The sequence below is a fragment of the Atta cephalotes genome (genome assembly GCF_000143395.1).
Source record: "Atta cephalotes unplaced genomic scaffold scaffold00038, whole genome shotgun sequence".
Lineage (NCBI taxonomy): Eukaryota > Metazoa > Arthropoda > Insecta > Hymenoptera > Formicidae > Atta > Atta cephalotes.
This window is the reverse complement of record NW_012130102.1, coordinates 105,503-125,630: the sequence shown is the minus strand read 5'-3', so window position 1 is coordinate 125,630 and position 20,128 is coordinate 105,503. Positions and strand designations below refer to the sequence as shown.

General features: G+C 27.9%; 2 protein-coding genes across 2 annotated transcripts in view; one reads left to right on the top strand and one right to left on the bottom strand.

Moving 5' to 3' along the window:
- Positions 1–13,906: 13,906 nt before the first annotated feature.
- LOC105621865 (U4/U6 small nuclear ribonucleoprotein Prp31) lies at positions 13,907–17,261 on the bottom strand. Its single transcript, XM_012203304.1, has 8 exons — positions 17,144–17,261; positions 16,697–16,894; positions 15,612–15,816; positions 15,222–15,391; positions 14,972–15,129; positions 14,587–14,877; positions 14,110–14,334; positions 13,907–14,011 (listed from the first exon to the last, which is right to left on the bottom strand). The coding sequence occupies exons 1-8, from the start codon at positions 17,259–17,261 to the stop codon at positions 13,907–13,909; spliced, it is 1,470 nt and encodes a 489-aa protein (XP_012058694.1).
- Positions 17,262–18,513: 1,252 nt separating this feature from the next.
- LOC105621864 (DNA-directed RNA polymerase III subunit RPC5) overlaps positions 18,514–20,128 on the top strand; it is a 5,995-nt gene continuing 4,380 nt past the window's right edge. The window contains exon 1 of the mRNA XM_012203303.1: positions 18,514–18,555. Coding sequence (XP_012058693.1) covers positions 18,514–18,555 — 42 coding nt within the window. The remainder of the gene's footprint in view (positions 18,556–20,128) is intronic.

Sequence of the window (20,128 nt, the reverse complement as noted above, 5' to 3'; positions counted from 1 at the left end):
AGAGAGAGAGAGAGATTATGTTCAGATTTCAGAATAATTTTCTGTGAGTAATTACGCATTGTGTAATGCGAATGTTATGAGCGATAATTAAATAATCTCAGCAAGTTTGCGATTTAAACATAGTAAAGTAAGATGGTACAATTTCAAACTTGGTATAATTTTGAACGAAATAAGATTTAAATCCAATTTTAGGAAATCAAATTAATACTCCGATCTTATTTTTTGAAGGTAAGATATCAAATAGGAAAAAGCCAAGAAATTAAATTCAAATCTTATTTCGTTCAGAATTGACCAACCATGTTCAAAATTAATACTACTTTACATTTAAAGTTTCTATTAACAAATAGCTTTTCTTTTTTTCCTTCTCATTAATTATTCAATTTATAACTTATACAATTAAGTAAATATTTATGATTTTTTAAATTATTAATTAATTTTAAAGTATAAAATATAAAATGTATTACATTTACATTAAAAGGAAAGTTTTTAGCACTCTTTAATGAAACTTCGATCTTTTTAATCAGAAAATCTTTATTGGTATCCGAAAATTACCAATATCACCTTAAAAATGATTTAATTAATTGACGAAGTGTTGTAACATTAAGAGTCCTAGTTAGTAATTAATTAATAATCATTGGTGCAACAGAAGTAAAGAAATAAGGAATGTGTGTGTGTATTTAAAGAAAATCCTTTACCAGTCTTTTTCCAGCTAAGATCTTGATTAAAATCCGAGCAAAGTGAAAGTGAGAGGAGTTATGTGCAAAAATGGTATGTAATGCGTTCAACGAGGCACATGAGATATAATACTACAACAAAGTTCAGTTCATATCTTCATATAAACGACACAATGATTGAAACGATGTCAAAGATTATGAAACAGGTATATATACATTTTTATATAAATTATCAAGGTCATGGTCACCATTCATAGATGCAATTAATCTTCTTCTATTTGATAGACATTTTCTCTAAATTTTTTATAAACCATTTTATTCAAAATATTTTATTAGAGATATAAATTGATTCTGATCTAATATCATTTTAATATTAACATATTTATACGAATATTGACTATGATAATAAATTTAAGACATAAATAAAAAATAGAAGAGTAATAATAACGATAGAAAGAGAGACAGGAAGTAATGCAATAAGCAATTAAAATAGGAGTGCGCGTGAGAAAGGTATGGATAAATGAATGAGGTAAGAACAAAATTTGTAAATCAAGACTATTCTTAATTTTATGGAAATGCTGAGAGAATAAATCCTATTGTATTCTATTAACATATTTATAAAAATATGCAAATAAATAAAATTTATTTGCATATCTGAGGATGAGCCAAAACGTCTAATTATTTCATTATATCCATGGAATCATACATTGTTTTTACATTTTTACGCATTGTATATCAAGTTGAAACTCTCAATTGTCCTCCATTATTCCAGTCACTTTGTGCATAAATATTATTCAGAATCAGGTACATACAGAATATATATATATATATACAGAATTTCCCGAATTCTTGTAATTTCAATGACGGAATTTCAATGCACTATATATATGCTACATTTGTGTCATTCGTAACATTTACTACTACACATTAAGCGTATTATTGCAATTTCTTATGCTTTTATATTTTTGTTTAAAAACAAAATACAATTCAATTCTTCTCGAATCACGTTTTAATGACCGAATGTTGATTCTAGTTAATCGTTTTTTTGCTTATTCGATCGGTTTCTCCAATTTCGTCATTAAGAAAATCTCGAAAACTTTCTCCGCGAAGTAAAAGATTATTACTATTGATACAATTTCCGGCGAGATAATAATCTTTCTAACAAAGTCTCTGTTTTATTACATATTCACGTATATTTAACCAGAAGGGCGTTCTCCATGCAGCAACTTACTTTCCGGCTGCCGCGTAAAGAAAGCAATATATTGCATAATGGAAAAAGAGATAGTTGCCCGGTGACTGTATCAAAGGCGGCTGTATATAGAGTAATAACTCGACCAGCTGGTTTAAGGAAATCTCAAATAGTCGCCGCTGGGCAACATTTTTCCATAATTTCCTCGCTAAATACGATACGCCAATCAATCCGTTTCTCATCGTCATTAATCTTATCTCTCTTTATCGAAATGATTGATTATCGCAATATATTTTAGAATAATATCAACAAAATTTCTTGAATAAAAAAACTTAATTCATTTTTTTTAAGTTTTAATCCAATTTTTAAAAAATCGCATAATAGTAGTGAAAAATAAGGTAGCAGTTTCACTGTCAATTAAATTTTAAAAAAATCTATCTTGAAGACCTGTTGTTTAGTTTCGAAAATATTATAGTTTAATATTTCTAAATTAATGTATATTAATATTATATATTGTTTTATTTATCAAATTTAAATTAAAAATAATATAAATTTGACTGTATTGACATTTAAAATTGGTTTAAATTTTTTTTATATTTAAACTAAAGCTATGAATAGAAATAGAGAAAGAGAGAGAGAGAGAGAGAGAGAGAGAGAGAGAGACAGATTTAATAAAATTATAATTTATTTAGACCAACAGAATAAAAATCGTAGAAAAAGTTAAGGCTATTGTATATTGAATATAACTTCATAAATGTAAAATAGTATTTAAGCAAAACACTAGTTCTTTCTAGCAAATATTAATAAATAAATATTGATATAATTCAATATACAAATATACAATTTATACGAGCTTACAGAAGCTTTTATCACAACTTTTAAATTGAAACTGATTGTGGCATGTGCGAATGTGTAAAAGAAAAAATGGAAAAATATGAGTGAATTCAAACGTGCGCAATGGCATGTTACAGAAGTACTTTCTCTAAGGTAGCAACATTGTTTCAAGTCGAGGGGAGCTCATATTGAGAGACCTCAGAAGTCCGCCCCAACTCTAAGAATTTTATAAAATTAACTCGGTCACGCACGGTGGAACAGGAATTATGACACATGTCTAGCGAGAGACCAACGAGAACCGGTTGGGCGCAACGCGAAATCATTTATAGTTGCAAGATAAGGAAATCGAGCATTTAAACTGCACTTATCTCAATAGTACAGTCATTAACCCTAAATATCGATCGCATTCTTAGGGGTTAATTAAGTGTTAAATTTCATTATTCGGAATTTTATAGATTTGAAATTTTTCCAAAAGGAAGGGAAACTTTATTAATTAAGAAATTTCAACACAAAATAAAAATTGGCGCATTAGAAAAAATTATAGATATTTTATTATAGAATAATATATTTTAATATTTTATAATTAATAAATGTTAATAAAAAAAGTATTTAAAAAATTTTAATTATAAGAATAGAAAGACAATACTAAATAAAAAATTCAACATATTTTACAACATATTTTGCTTCTTTAAAATTAATTACAAAAGAGGTGTTAAATCTGGAATACATCACGATCATTTTTAATATAAATAATAACCGAAAATAAAACGTGTGATATCATAATTAATATTTAAATATTTTTTAAATGTAAGAGATTTTTTTTTAATGAAAAACAAAAACAAAAGTTTAAATTTCTATTTTTAATCTTTATGTTAAACCTTAATGTTAAAACTAAATTTTTACACACACAGGATATTAAAACTATTTTAATAATCTGCTAAAAATCCTTTAAATATAATAAATATATAATAAAAACAAGTAATTATTACATTAATAAATTAGACATAATTACAAAATAATTATTTATACAGATAAATTCAAATACGTATATTAATAAATAAAAAAATAAATAAATATAAATAGACATAAAAAAATAATTTTTTTTTAACTTTAATAAATTAATTATTGAATATAGAAAAATATAACAAAATTAAATAAATTTAAATAAATATAAATGTGTGTATAAATGATATTGCATTCAAAACTATTAAGGCCCAGTTTCACAACTCATTGTCAATTCTTAACCGACGTTAAACTGTTTCTCATCTTTTTCTAATTCTAAACTTAGAAAGAGACAATGAATAAATTGAATCCCCCTCGGTTATGAGTTAACCGTAAGTTGTGGAATTGAACCTAAGTTTTATTTTCATATTTTTATAGTTTCAATTTATACATATTAACACAATTGTAATTTATATAAACAAAATTTAAAGAATCTAAATTTTTTTCGAGTATCTTTATTAAAAACAAATAACAATCAACACAATACAACATGATGTATGACTAGAATCTCTTAGTTCTTCAAAATATATTTCATTGAAGTTTCACTGATTTATAAAGCTCACTTACCTGTCACTGACAAAAATACTAGGACAGTTCAATTCAATACGGATAAAATACTGCAAAAGATTAACAACAACACACGCGTGCTTTATCTTGGCCAGCCGACATGTCACTCTCTTATATAGCGTATTCCGCTGAAAGTTGCCTCCACCAGATGAAGTGGATTCGGTCCTCTTCAAGGTAGTGGGAGACTCCTCGCGTCTGCATCATCGCACTTTTTCTGCAGGATGCACCTGTTCAGAAGTCCATCAATTTATTAAAATAATATAACAAACTTTTGTGTGCTATTACTATCATTTGTTAATTAAAAGTATATTTGAGTGCACTGTCAGTGAATTTTAATAACGATAAAGAATTATTGGAAAGAAATCTAACTTGTATAAAATCAAATAAATATACATTTTATTCTTATATATTCACTAAGAAGATGAGTCATAGAAAATATAATTACATATATATGTATATATAATTAATGCCTTAAATTTGACTGAATATAGCAATTTCAGATCTTAATAAATATTGTTTTGAGTTTCATAAAATATAAAAACTAGACTTGAAAAAGTCAAACAATAATAAAGGCTCTGCAATTAATAATAAAATAAAATAAGCTTATTGATAGATAGCATCACACAAAACATTTTTTTATAACATTCTTTCAACATTAAAGGCTCATTTCTAACTGGGAATGTTGCAAAGTTATTACGTGATATTAAAATCTTCGTGAGATTTATAGTAGTTACTGAGATAATTAGGAGAAAGAAAAGATTTCTTGATTAATTAATTTAGAGTTAATTTAAGTGAATCTCATATTCTCCTACATCATAGAGAATAAAAACTTTTGCAATCGTTCCTTATCTTTTTCATTCAAAACGCAGAAGAAAAAACTAGGTGCACCCACGTGTAAAGCCCATGATATTGAAATTTTTGCAGCGCAATTGCGAGGAAAGCGTAATTGTAGATCGTAATTGTTGAGGAAGCAAGATGTACTCTCCAATATATCTTGCGGGGTAGTATAGTATAGAATCAAGATCGCATTTTAATTAAACGCAAGATGCATGATAGGATGGGAATGTATAATTAAGCATGAAACTCTATTAATCTGATCTGTCGATCATTCCGGAAGATCAGCCTGCGGAAAGCTGCCGCTAACAGAAAGCGAATCACGCCCTTTCCTGTGTCGTTCCTTTTTCCTTTAACTTTCCACTATTCAATCATGCAATATAGATAAACAGACAAAGGAGCTTACTGCTATGGAGCATCTTATTGTACGCTTCATCAGGATAATGATATGCAATTATATATAGTATATATACACAGCAAAAACATAATCCGATTTAATCAAAGACGTTCAATAAATACATTTTTTAAAAGTTTCGAAAAAAAATTAAGACATTTTGGAAATGATATAGTAAAAAGTAACCAAATAATATATGTATGAGAAATATATTTAAAAAACTATCGAAAGTGTTAAAATATCATTAGAAAAATAAAAATAAACAAGTACATTAAAATACAAATACTTTTCCAAATTTTTTGTACTTTAGATTGTACAAGTCTAGAAACTTATATTATCTTATTATTATTTGTTTCGTTTTTTTAATTATATAGTTATTTCATAAATAATTAATTAAAGTCTAAAATAATTGCAATAAAAGCATTTTTTACTTATTCCCGTTATTTTCTCTTTGCATTCTTTTCTATTTCTATGAAAAGGATGATAAAAATCGATGAAAAGTCATCTTTATTAAAAACGGTGAAATCTCGAATCAAGATACATAATCTCTCTTTTCTTTCTGTGTTTGTGAAATAATAATCGTCAATGGAAGTCATTTTGTTATTTTTAAAGTTTTTCATTCTTAAAATAAGAAAACAGAAATTTCCAAAAAACAAATGACAAAATTAAGTAGAACAAAATTTCGAAAAAAATTAAAAATTATTTCTAATTAATAATCATTAAATAAGAAATTGAATGATTCAGTTAGAAGTTAATTTTCTATATCTTCTTTTTTGTAATTATGTGAGTTTTATAATTATTATTATATTTCATTTATATTTTATATTTAAATTTTTCTGTTTTGTGTCGTAATATTTCGCTTACAAATGCGAGTAATTACGGTTAAATAAGTCGGGTAACTCGATCTATTACACGGGTGAGAACACCTCCGGAAGTGTACAAAGTGTGAAGATAAAATTATTAATAACTAGAGTTCTAAAGCTCTCTCTTGCAAAGTAACAATCGTATTTGAATGTAAAGTAAATTCCAGTGGGATCATAAATTAATAGGCAAGTCAAACATTAACAATTAATTAAGGAATGGGGACAATCAGATATCAAAATATTTGTAATATTCTTTTCATATACTTGGTGCTTAAAAACATTCTTGTTTCTCTCTTGTAAATGAATTAATAAAAACCAATTGAAACCAATGAAATAAATAGAATATTCCAGTTTCCCGTAGCATTGATATACATTGATTACATATTAAAGTCAACAACACTTATAAATTGAATGCAAATACACTACTGTATAATACCATACGAATATTAGATAAAAATTGAAATATTATAAATCAGATATAAAGATGAAAGCCAACACTAGTTAGTCGTGTACGATAAATTTATTGGTAAAAACATAAAATGTACATTTTATGTTTTTACCTGATTTAGTCAGAGCCTTGACTATTCATTGAGATATTATAATTTCTGTCAGAGAATATTGTTACTAATTTTACATATACAATCACTAGAAATTGTAATTATGCAATAAATTTAATATATTGATTGAACGATTTATTATATAATTGCAATTAAATAATGATATCTAATAAAGAAGAAATATCCACTGGCTCAATATTGAAATTCAATGTTGGCTATAAAACAACACAAGGTGTAAATCAATGCTGCGGAATCAATTTGTAACCAATGCTTTATGCTATTTTTGAGTCAGTACGCCGACAAGTGTAAATGTGAGATAAAATATTCGCAATATGATTATTCATAAATGTATTATATTACAGTGTATAACTATTTATAGTACTAATTTTTATTTAAATCCTCAGCCAAACATTGACCAATAATAAAGTGACTAAATGAAATCGTAACTTCTTTAAGTATGTGTAATAATATGTAATAAAAAGTTCCCATTTTAATGATGAATATTCTTCATAATTGGGCCAAAGTAAACAAATAATATTTATATTTCTAAGATGCGTCAATATAAATATGTATGACAGCACGTACTTTCATGAGAATTGAAATCGTTTTATTCATCAATCTCTTGTGAAATAAAAATGTGTAATCTAATAAATCAATATTTCCGTTCTTTTATAAAGTGTTCCCAAAATCAGTTTATAATATCATAATTTATGATCTAAAACATTAAAAGTCTAAATATTTAAAGATCATCGCAATCTTTGCTAATAATCGTATATGACATAATTTTTTAATACATCTTGTGTGAATCCTTCTAAAAATAGAAAAATTACTTATAAATTGATATAAATATATATTCTATTGTAAAATTTGCATATTTGAATACAATTCTAATATTTATAAAACTTTACTAATTTCATACTTATATTAACAAACTTGGAAAATATAAATATTGTTTAATTATTCTAGTATAATTCTTAGAAGTTACTAACAATATTAGAGTGGGGGTTCTATACTTGATTATATAAAGAACCTCATAGTTTCATTCGCTTCATTAAACGTCAACGTACAGCCGAGGAAGCGTAAGCAAAGGTCGAAAGTATTACTGTAACTATATACTGTGAATATAACACCGCACCAACGTTTACATTTGCTGAATTGTACTTGAATATCCTTATTTGAACAACATTTGAATATCCTTATTTGTACAATAAGTCATCCTTTATTTTATTGAAAAAATATTTATATAAAAAATGATGCGATAATCAGCGCCAATTAATTAGGAACACTATCTTTACTTATCGAAATGTATTAGTGAAATTGAAAGAATTTTTTTTAAAGAATTTCAAGAAAATTGAAATCTTTTATATCTTTATAAAGAATGATGAATTTCTTATATAACAATAGTTTTATTGTGGATAAACGTCATCTTCATTAATTCCAATTCTTACTTCTTAATTCCAATTATTTTTAACTAATAGTCAATTAATTGATTGAGATCCTGTTAATTAAGTTCTACTTAATTAAAACTATGAGAAAAATAAGATTTGGAATATACTTTTATTTCTCTGAAATTTAAATTATAAAAGATATTTTTCTTGTAATTTATTAAAAGATTTATATTGATACCTTGACATTTCTTTCTATGAAAACACTGTATTTTCCAAATTTAAGATCTATTTAATTTTAGAGTTACATTCGTAAATAAAGTAACCAGATTTTCGCGTTTATTATATAAAATGATTGATCTTTTTTTCTTGTTTATTGCCACGTAAAACTTGTCACTTAAAATTGACACACCTTCGTTCAAGCGTTACGTCTCGATTAAAATTTCATACATCGGTTGGGCGACGTAACTTTCTCATCGCCCCGCCCGACAGGTTTTACTTCCGCATTTGTAAAATGCTGTAATATAAAATTTCTTTGTTTCGTTTGTTATACAGATTCATTTATTTGTAAAGATTTCATTACTGCGGTCGTTTGTAGTCCCGCAGGTGACAGTTATATAAAAATAGATATAAAAAAATAGATATATAAATATCTGATATTTTAAAATATTATACTGCAATTTTTTTTATGACATTTGTTCAACAACATGTTTCTTCAATAATGTTCCTTCATTTAAAAAATTAAGAAAAAATTTAAATAAAGTGTTAGAAAAATTCATAATAATTTTTATATTTAAAGAATATATAAATTAATGTAAAGCTTTAAAAAATATTCTAATAATCTGAAGAAATACACATTAAGCAAAGATGTGGGTTTACAGAAATTCTTGCAAAGTTTATATAAATAATGACATATAACAGTATTTGATCTAAAAATTTGCATGTACTGTTACTAGATAATGTATTAATACATCATTATACAACATGTTATTAATTAATTTTATGAGATTAATAAGGATTAATTTATTTATCGAAATAATTAGTTATATGTAGACGTTAGGAACGATATTTTGTTATACATATTGGCAATTCATCACTATCGGTGAAAAGTACGACCTTCGCCTGACAAAAGAAAGTTCGATCCGCTTCCATAAAATTTCAATAAATCGGCCGCCAAACAGTGCGTTGAATTCAATGGGAAAATGAGATCGAAAGTTGTGGTTCTCCACCCACGGAGAAATTTACCACTGACACGCTTTGTTTAATTTACTCCGATGGTATCGACAATGGATACCAATTATCCTGGAACGAAATAGTAATAACACTTTGGTTCCCCCTTCCTTTTTCTACGAGTCACACACATTACAATTGGAAGTATAGATAAAGATTAATAATTTATAATTGATCTATTATCAACTAATAGATCTATTATTTATATTGCACATATTTGTGACAATATAATTTATTAGTTTTATCAATTGCTTGAATACACATTTTGGACTTAAACATTAAAGATTAATAAAATTAATCATATAAATTAAGACAATTTATATAAATTTAAATTAAAATAATTTAGTAAAATAATTTATAAAGACAATGTCTAATAAAATCTTCAAAATATCCAATATTATCCATTCGAATTAAAAATGATTCCAAAGAGAAGTGGACATTCGGTGTTGCACGTGTAAAAGAAACACTTTCACCGAGCATTTGGATCTCATGGAGAAAGTTCTTTCAACCTCTTACGGCTTTGCTAATCAGAAATTCGACTGGAAAACTAATGAGAATTAAAAAATTTGAATCTAATTTTTATATCTAATTGTAAGATGCACTGTTTTATCGCTATTGAAATCCTTCAGTTTAAGTTTTATTTAGAATACTTTTTATCTAAAATCAATACTTTCAGTGAAATAAAAGTGCATCATTTAAGTGGACCATCTTATGCATACAAAATCATATCTCGCGTTTGTAACGTTAATGACACGTTGTTAAATTCAAATAAAATATCCTAAGACGAAAATGTAAAAGTTATTATATATGAAAATTGTTAGCCATAGTAGTTCAATGAAATTGTTACATAATTATATTTATAATTAAAAAAATTTTTCGGACTGATCATGTTTCTTTAAATGATATGATGATTGAAGAAACGTACGAATACAAAATAATTCATCATAAAGAGATCAAAATGCTAAGATTGTCGAGACGTTATTATAAGAGGAACGATTATGGCTAATGTATTTAAAACATTACATATTTATAATCGAAGCACATAAAAAATAAGCAAAAAAAGGAACGGATACTCGAAGTTTAAAAGAGAACAATTTAGAAAAATAGTAAAAGGATCAATATTAGAGGATTGAGTTGTATAAACTTCAAAAATTCCAAAAATCCAGTGAACATATATAAGCAAGATTATTCACATAAGCCTTTATGATGAAAAATAAGTTTCCAAACAAGTTAGTTCTTGCTCTAGGGAAGTAAAATTGAAGAAAACAAAATTATACTCCAGATAAGACATTTCATATCTTTATTATTTCATATCTTTCAATTTTTATTAAGTAATTGAAATAATTACTTTTGTCAACATTTTTTTCTTGAGTGAATTCTTCATAGGAAATAAAAAATATCCATTCTACACTCTATAGAAAATAGAAAGGAATATCAGGAAGATTTTTGATTAAAAAAAGATAAAGAAGACTATCACGGTTCTCTTGTAAATTCAAGAACAAATAATGAGATAGGAATTTGAGGAGGAACATCATCATAAGAATAAAGGATTTGCGATAATCCTCCTTTTTTATTTAAAGATATCGAAAAGAGGAGTGGAAGAGAACATCGTCTGGGTCAAGAGAAAGGAGCATTAAAATGTAGAATCAGAATCATGATAGAATCGATTCATTCTAAATAAATTCAGAAATGGCGTGCTACTACATGCTAACTGTTCAAGTTTAAGGCCAAGGTAAAGCAAGCAGAAGAGACTTTGGTGGAGTCGATTAATTGCATAAGTTTCTTCATTACTGATTGTTGAAATAATCCTGATCTTGAAAAGAGAGAACAGTATTACGTTTCTTTCTTATAAGTACATTACTCTGATGAAAATTTTTAGATTTTTTTCAGAATTTCTTAAAAAAAAATATGACATGAAATTTTTTTTACAAGCGCATTCAAATCGGGATAAAGAAAATTATTTTAAAATCTCACTAAACTTTTCTTAATCTCACTTCTGAGATAAGAATTAATTATATTTATTGTGCAGATTGCATTATTATTCGTGGCATAAAGATTACAAAAAATCCAGAAGTAATAGAAACATGAATATAACAAAATAATAGTTTATATTAATTCACATGAGATAAATAAACAAAAAAAATTGTAAGCTTACATGAATAATAATTACGTAATAATCGGTTCGTTTACAACAACAATTTATGCAACAGAATTCAAATTCAACTCAATCTCGAAAACGAGCAGCAAAATGCGGAAATCTGGCATAGCACGCAATGCAAATTTTTCATTTCCCGCTACAAACCGATTTACATTTATAAAATGTATTGCGTAAACACATGTCATTAAAATGAAATAGTGTTCAAACTCGGGTGTCGAAGAACATGTATGTAAGGTGTGGTTCTTAGTAATCTTTATTCACAATTCAATTCAAGTCTTGAAAATGTCACGTATTTGTGATATTTTCTATTTTTGTTATCATAAAGACATGAAATAAATTTTATGTTGCCCTATATAATTTCTGAATATTACATAAAAAGAAAGTAAAATAGAAATTAATCTCAAATTAAGTATTTATATATATAAAATAACCTACTGCAGTATATACTGTTCATGTATAGATATAATTAATACAGACTCTAAAAAAATATCAATAAATTTTTATTTTCTACAATTTTACAATTATGTATAGATTATTTTATATAAAATTGTACTATATAAATTTTATATTAACTTCATTTCTACATATTTTTCTGTATCTTTCTCTCTGTATCTCTATCTATATCTATTTCTATTTCTTATTTTGCCATTCTCTCTCATTTATAAGCAATATAAAAGAATTTGCCATTCATGCACAAATAGCGATACAAGTCGAAACCCATTTATAATTAGCCTTCAATTATTATTGAATAATATCGATGTGAAATCGAATACTTTCGCCGACGAAGGTTTTGTCATATTTCGTTCGATCGCGGATAAAGTATAAATATAATATATAGAAGAGACGAAGCAATACCTATCTTCCTACAGAAGATTAATGCCAGCAAATAGTTGAATTGCGACAGAATAATGCATAAATCAAGTATGTCATATTTTAACAACTTTCTAAAATTAATCAATATAAATTATTAATTAGAAACTAATAAGAAAATAACACTGTAAACTTTTACAGTCTAATAATTGTGATATCATCCTAAATCTATACTCAAATTTCTTTTTTATTATCTAAATAAGACTCTTGAGTCATCACAGCCATTATTAAATCATAAGCGTCAGAAGCGAGAAATGACATGTTAATTTTTATTACGTGACATTTGTAAATAAAGACAATTTGGATAAAACAAAATGATGAGATTACTTTAAAACATTTGTAAAAATGGGTGAAAACTATGCTTATCCCCTCTGAAAATCAATAAATAATCATAAAAAGTACGATAAAAGGCATGTGTAATTAAAAATAAACTATGCATTAGATATATAAGCATGCGCATTGAATACAATTAAAAGCTCTTCATGTTCGGTTTTTATCACTTTTTACGATATATACTGACTGTCGGTGGGGGTGGCATGGGGGGGGGTAGGAAAGTTTCATCCATTTTTACAAAATACATATTTTAAAACAATCTCTCATCATTTTTCTTTCAAATTGTCTTTATTTATAAGTGACACGTAAAAATTAATGTATCATCTCGCTTCTGACGTTTCACGATTCAATATGGCTCAGGAGCCTAACACAATGCGACAGTATTTTTCACATACAAAAAATCGATATGTTATGTAAAAATAGACGTACTTTTTTAAGAAAAAAATTTGTAAAATTTGAGCGATTTTTTTTTTATTAAAAATGCATTTTTAAAATCATTTTGTTCTGCTACAATCGCTTTAACATGGAATTACATTAACATAGATTTTCACATAATTACACAATTTACAATTTTACCTTACAATTTTATCTTGCACGGCAACCGAATTACCTCCTCTAAGTTTCCAATGTACGTAAACAAATTTCGCAAAATAGAACGCACTTATATGATAGATTTCGTTTCTACTTTCACGGACACATCGATTTTTTTTATATGTAAAAAAAAATTGTTTTTGTTACACGGTATAATCAGTAGGCAAATATATATATATATATATATATATGAATTCAACAAAAATAAGGAGTGAATTTTTCAAGGATATCAGTCTTCATCACAGCGATAAATGATGTATACATTCCATTGCAGACTCGTAATCGTTTGCAAGGTCACAGGTACATTTTTTATTTAGTAGTCGATTATTATCCATCCATATTTCAACTCTGCTCAATAAATTAAACAATTAATACTTACAGTCAAATATTGAATACAACTTCCCACATTTATTTGTAATATACATTTACGTTTTCTTGACTTTTAGGAAACCAGCTGTATTGGAAAAGTATTTTGCATTCGCCTCGTTCACTTTTTTCTCTGCAGCTTGCGGATTGACAATTTCAAGACCCTGCAAACACAGACAATCGTTAAAAAAAAGAAACAAAATAAAAAATTATTTTTCACTTGTACAATTAATGTTTTAGTAAAACATCAATAGAAACATACTTGTAAAGGAGTAAAAGCTACACTGGAAGCAGTTCCAGAGACTTGTTTCTTGACGGTGGTGCTACCTCCCCATTGCTGCTGCTTCTGCAGATTTTTCTGAAGTGTCTTAGATATTCTGACTTTTGTTTTCTCATCAATCTGCGGCAGTCTGATTCGACCAGTGCCAGCCTTGCCAATCGTCCCTCGTGAATAGCCAAGATCTTCTTGGTAGGCATCACTTTCGATCTACAATCACAATAATAATACATTTTAACATTTAAATATTGTGTTTCTTTTTCTAATAAGGCTTTTTCTAATAATCATATACATATAATACTTTATAATCTTAATCTTACTCGCTCGTCTAATTGGATCGTCTTTGATCTTTTATCATTATTGATTACTTTACGAGCTTGTCTTAACAATATTATTTTTAATAATACATTCTTTGAGGTGATCTTATAAATCACAAATTCGAGAACATTCTTTATAACTTACATCTGCAAAATTCATCCTGTTAGCATGCTTCCTAAATTCCGTGATCGCGTAACGTTCCTTCATCTTGCGAACGCGTTTACCGCCACGCTTCTTTCGACCAGGATCAATCGGTTTTGGCAGTGGCTTCACGAACTTTACAGGTGGAGGTTCTTGCAACTTATCTAGTTTTTTCTCGATCTCTTCGCGTAGCATCTGCCCAATGTGACCATCTGTGCTCTCGTGACAAGCATCTACTCTAGCAGCTAGCATGCTCTTTGATGCCACTAGCCTTGCTGCTTTTCTCCGTAAATCCTGCAATGTTATACATATTAAATCTATTGCCGCGATACTTCATTTTGCAATTTTTATTATGTATATGCTTTATTAAAAAAGAAAATAAACTTACCGGGGGAGTTTCTTGTACAATTTCAGAGTAATATATAAAGCCTGTATGAGGCAAGGTAGTAACTTGCGAAAATCCAGAAAGTGTGGTCTTCTGGGATCCAAGGACTAGAAGATTACAGGCTGGCATTTTAGAAAGCTTTGTCAGACCACCTGCGACACCTGAATTAAAAAAAATTTATAACAATGAAAATTTATAAAAATTCATTTTTACTTTGATATAAATATATTTGCGATTTTGTATAATACTCTACCCATAATCTTGGCAGCTGTGGATGCACCAACGATTATCGATAAATTTGGCGCAATAAACGCCATTCTGCTCTCCACGTACTCAAATATTTTTGATTTACAATTATTTAATTCCACCGCCATATCACAAGCTTCACAAATAGCTTCTCTCTCCTCTTCTGTCAACAACTGACTGTGCGAGGACATGAAAATTAAAAAGAAATAATTCTACATTACGAAAACTAATGCAATAAATTCTGTTTTTTAATTAGTTAGAAAATTTCTAAAGTTTCATCTTTTTAACATTACTATTGTACATTTATTACTTGAATACAAGAATGTTAAACAAAAAAATTCATTTTCCAAAAATTAAAAATTAAAAACACATTTAAGTCTATGCATCTAAATGTTACCCTTGAGTGGTTGATGCTGTCACAGAAACAACCATAATTGTAGCTTGAGTAAGAAACTGCTGCAGAATTTCATTATTTTTGGCTCTGTCTAAATCATTTCCCAACTCTCTTACAGTCATTACATATTCTAGTGGTCCTACAACTAAAGATTCCAATTCTGGAAATCTTTTCGAGTACTTGTCTCTTGTAAATCTATGTATAACAGCTGAAAAATGTGAAAATCAGCATTACTTTATACAAATTTTATGATTATTTTATATAGCATTTTATACTATTTCTATTATTACAATATTTTATTATTAATGTTTCTATAATAAGAGTTAGGATAATGTGATCACGATTTTTGATTAATTGCCGAAATCCGTCATACGTAATAATCAATTGCTAGTTTCAAATAAGTTGTAATAACCAACATAACAGCCACAAATTATATGCAAATTGCAGAAAATTATCTGATGTTATCTATCATATTTTCATTATCTAGCACTGGCAGTACAATATTTACATTGAGGTTTGTTAAAGAATGTTACTTCTAACCATAGGTCTGTTTTTTTTTTAGCTGAACTTTTTCCTCTTGGAGAGAAAAGAAAAAAAGATGAACTAGTGCAAAAGTTCACTTAAAGAACAGGCCTTCATATCATACTCATTTAATTAAACTTAGCTACATGTGTTTGACATGTCATATTTTCTGTATATTGTCTAGTCTCTCTAATATTTTGCTATTTGTCTATACTCTCTGTAATATTTGGCTACTAATAAACCTGTTCTATTTGGCTAAACTTTTACATCAGTTCATTTTTCTTCCTTTTCTCTCCAAGAGAACTGGTGCAAAAGTTCAGCCAAAAAGAACAGACCTATGTGGCGATTTGTTCTAACTCTTATTATAAGAACATTTATTATACATTTTACATTATTGCTACATATTATTTTTTACTATGCAGTTTTTTTATTAGTATAATAAAATAATAAAGACCAAAAGATTAATGAAATGTTATAAAAATATTATTTTTCAATAAAACTGTTAATTTATTTTTCATCAGATATAGAATGTTTGCTTCAATACACTCTATAATTTATATAATTACCTATTTCATTGTCAATTTTTACTGCCATATTATTAGCTTCAACTATTAACTGATATTCTGGATCAGATTCCACAGGTCCTATAATATCCGTCGATTTCCTAGGTATCTTGCTATGCTTTTCAATCTGTGTTATAACTTGCTGCAACTGTTCCGAATCTCGTAACTGAGCCAATTCTCGAACAGAAGACACCTTTATCTCTGCACAGAAAGAAAAGACAAATTAATTTTTATATAACATGTTTGGTATATTAATCACACAGTATATAAAACATTACAAAATAAATATAGTATACAGTATGTTAAATATATATTACATCAAGTAAATATATCGTAATATTAGAAATATAATATAAATGACGTAAATACATTATGTAAATTATACTGAATAAAACAGAATTATACGAAAACAATTTGTTTTGTATTACACGTACTATTAAATAATCTAACCTTCTTCTAAGATCTTAGAAACCGAAGTCGGAATAAACTTCGGCTCCGGCTCCTCCATAATAGCGTCCGCGTCGTCATTTTCTTCAAGATCGGCAAGAAGTTCGTCAGCTAAAGACATTTTCCTTTGTTATAAATTATTTATTCTTTTAGTTCTACTTCAAGATTTCGTTGTAACGGTATTTGCAACGAAATCAAAGATGGCCGCAAAACTAGGCTGCAAAAATGTTGATAACAAAAAACCCTAGGCAACAAGATTTTAATGGGTGCATTCAGAATGATAATCGCTCAATGAGCTCTTTCATCTGATTGGTATGTTCCACTAGAATATAGACCTCTTAAAATATAGACCAGATCAGATAAAAGAACTCAAAGAGCGCTTAGTGAGTGGCTATCGTTTTGGAGATCGATTTTGTACCTTGAAACGAGGTGCAAATTATAAAAGTGAGCGAATTTACTAGAATATTGATTATTTCATTGGTCAACACCTAGTAAATTTGCTCACTTGTAATTTTCACCTTATTTGAAGATACAGAATCGATCCCCTGATAAATGCACCCAATTTATATAGATTAAGGCTTAAACACAATAGGTACAGGAAATAGGCACAGGGACCAGAGAATAACGAGCTGTCCAATCAGAGCTTTGGGATATATAATTGAACTTACACATCAGAGCTCTGATTGGACGGCTCGTTATTATTCCCTATTGCTTATTGCTTGTGTCTATTGGCTGCGTTCAGCGGCCTCAACAGTTAAGTGAGCGCTCGTGTATTCTTTCAGATCTAAAATGCTGATTGGATGAGCTAAAAGAATAACAGTTGAGTGAGCGCTCACTCAACTGTTGAATTCGCTGAATGTAGTCTTTATGTTTAAACCTTAACGTTTCGACAGCAATATGCGGAAATTCAACCAACTAAAATTTGCATACATCAGAAAATATAGCCGGGTTCATATCTTGGAAAGACGGAAAAAGCGAAAAAGCAGAAGCCAATCAGAACCTTGTAGAAAAACAGACAAGCGAAATATACCGCCTACTATTACTGCGAATTCCGATTGGCTTCCACTTTTCCGTCAAGATGCGAACCGGCCCTAATACCATGGTCAATCAAATCGCTAGGAGTGAGTAAACCAATTTTCAATATGATAGATGTCTCTACTGTGTCTATCGTCGATTTTTAAAAGTGGTTCGCAGTTCTATGCTTGCTACCTTGCCATTATCATTTCATCCCCCTTTCGTCTCTTTTGCTCTGTGATGCTGTGCAGGTAAGTTTCGATTTAACTTTTCCGAAAAATTCCGAGTGATGTTCCATGTACATGTGACAACATAAAATATAAAAAGTTGGAGAATTATTTCGATGAGAAATAACGACGATGGACACCACGGAAAGAGAAGACGATCCCGTTGTGAAAGAGGTTAATATTCTATATTCTGTTTCATTTTTTTCTGTTTTACTTGTTCTCGACAGGATTGTTTAACGTGAAAAGTTTTTTTTAGGTTAGATTTTGCTTCTTCTGAACACGTGGTTTAAAACTTATTGTTGACATTTAGTATAATGATCTTTCGTTTTAAATTCGTATATTTTATATGTTACAAAAGACAAGAAATTTTCAAATTCGCCCAAAATTGTTGTAATTTTTTTTAATAATCTAATTAAGTATAAAAACTGATTTTATTATGTTAAAATTTATTAAGTACAAAAACTGATTTTATTATGAACATACAAATTATTTTTTCTTTACAATTTACATTAAATGTACAAATGAATAATCTACTTTTTTATGACATTTAATATTTATTGTTGAAACATGTCAACATCAATCATGAAAATAATCCCTGTTTTTCAATACTGTCTTGACTTTCCTCTACCTTGCAGATAATTTATATAGTCCTAGGTGCAAGGAGGAATAAGGGGCGCATTTGCATTGCTCTCAAATTTTTATAATGAGAAACAATTAACTGAGGTTGCGTCAGATTTGGACACTTTCAGTACTTTTATCCTTGCTTTACACGAATGAAAAAGTGAAACTTCATAGTAGTCACTGATTCAGGAGACTGTACCAGTGAACTCAAGTCAATTTTTATAAATCAATAGGTTTAAAGCCTGTTCTAGAATTTTTTATTTCCTGTTTCTTGCTTTTTGCTATTTTTTACATCTTGTCTTTTTGCTTCTTATCTGATTTTTTATTTTATATCGCCCGAGATAAAAATTAACGAACTTTGAAAAAAACAAGAAATATGTATAGCAAGAAATACAATTGTCGATAACACAGGAAAAAAAGAAGAAAAAAACAAAAAATAAAAAATAAGAAAGAGGAAAAATAAAAAGCACTGACAAAGAGTTTGTTTTATTATGGTATTTTTAAAATATTTTTATTTTATAAAATACCTATTAATATTTATATTCAGTTGGACGTTGTTTTGTTAGTATAAAAAAATTTCAAATGTTATGAGTAGTTGAACTTGTTAATATCTATACATATAATACATATTCTGTTTGCGAAATTTTTATAGTGTTTTGTATATTCCTGTATGCAATAAATATTTTGTAAAATCGCGTTTTTTTTCTTAAGCAGAAAATCTAAAATTGATATTCTCAAAGATACTTATCAAAAAAAGGTCTATAAAGATATTCTAGAATGATCTGAAGAAATAATACTTTATGTACTCACCGATGTGAACCTGGCGCTCAACTTTATCAAAAATAAAAATTAATACTGCAGGCCGTTTGTACTTCGTTTGTACTTGTTTGTATCGATCATTATTTCGTTTGTACCTCAAACAGTTAAACAAAAAGTGAAAAATAAAAAAATGACCAGCGCGCAACTTTAAAATTTTTTAATTTCATTTATGCCATTCGAAAGAGAATCGTTTGTACCCGTTTGTACATCTCTTACTTTCGTTTGTACCTCAAAGGGTTCGGAGATACAGCGCGTTTCAGTTTTTGCGCAATCCCTACATAGCAAATTTAGCGAATTTTAAAGATAT

Excerpts from the sequence above, each read along its gene's own strand:
- LOC105621865 (XM_012203304.1), bottom strand. The coding sequence starts at position 17,261 with ATGTCTTTAGCTGACGAACTTCTTGCCGATCTTGAAGAAAATGACGAC. Across the intron at positions 15,817-16,696 it reads AAAAATTGACAATGAAATAG|CTGTTATACATAGATTTACA; the intron begins GTAATTATATAA and ends CACATTTTTCAG. Across the intron at positions 14,012-14,109 it reads TAGCTTTTACTCCTTTACAA|GGTCTTGAAATTGTCAATCC; the intron begins GTATGTTTCTAT and ends CTGTGTTTGCAG.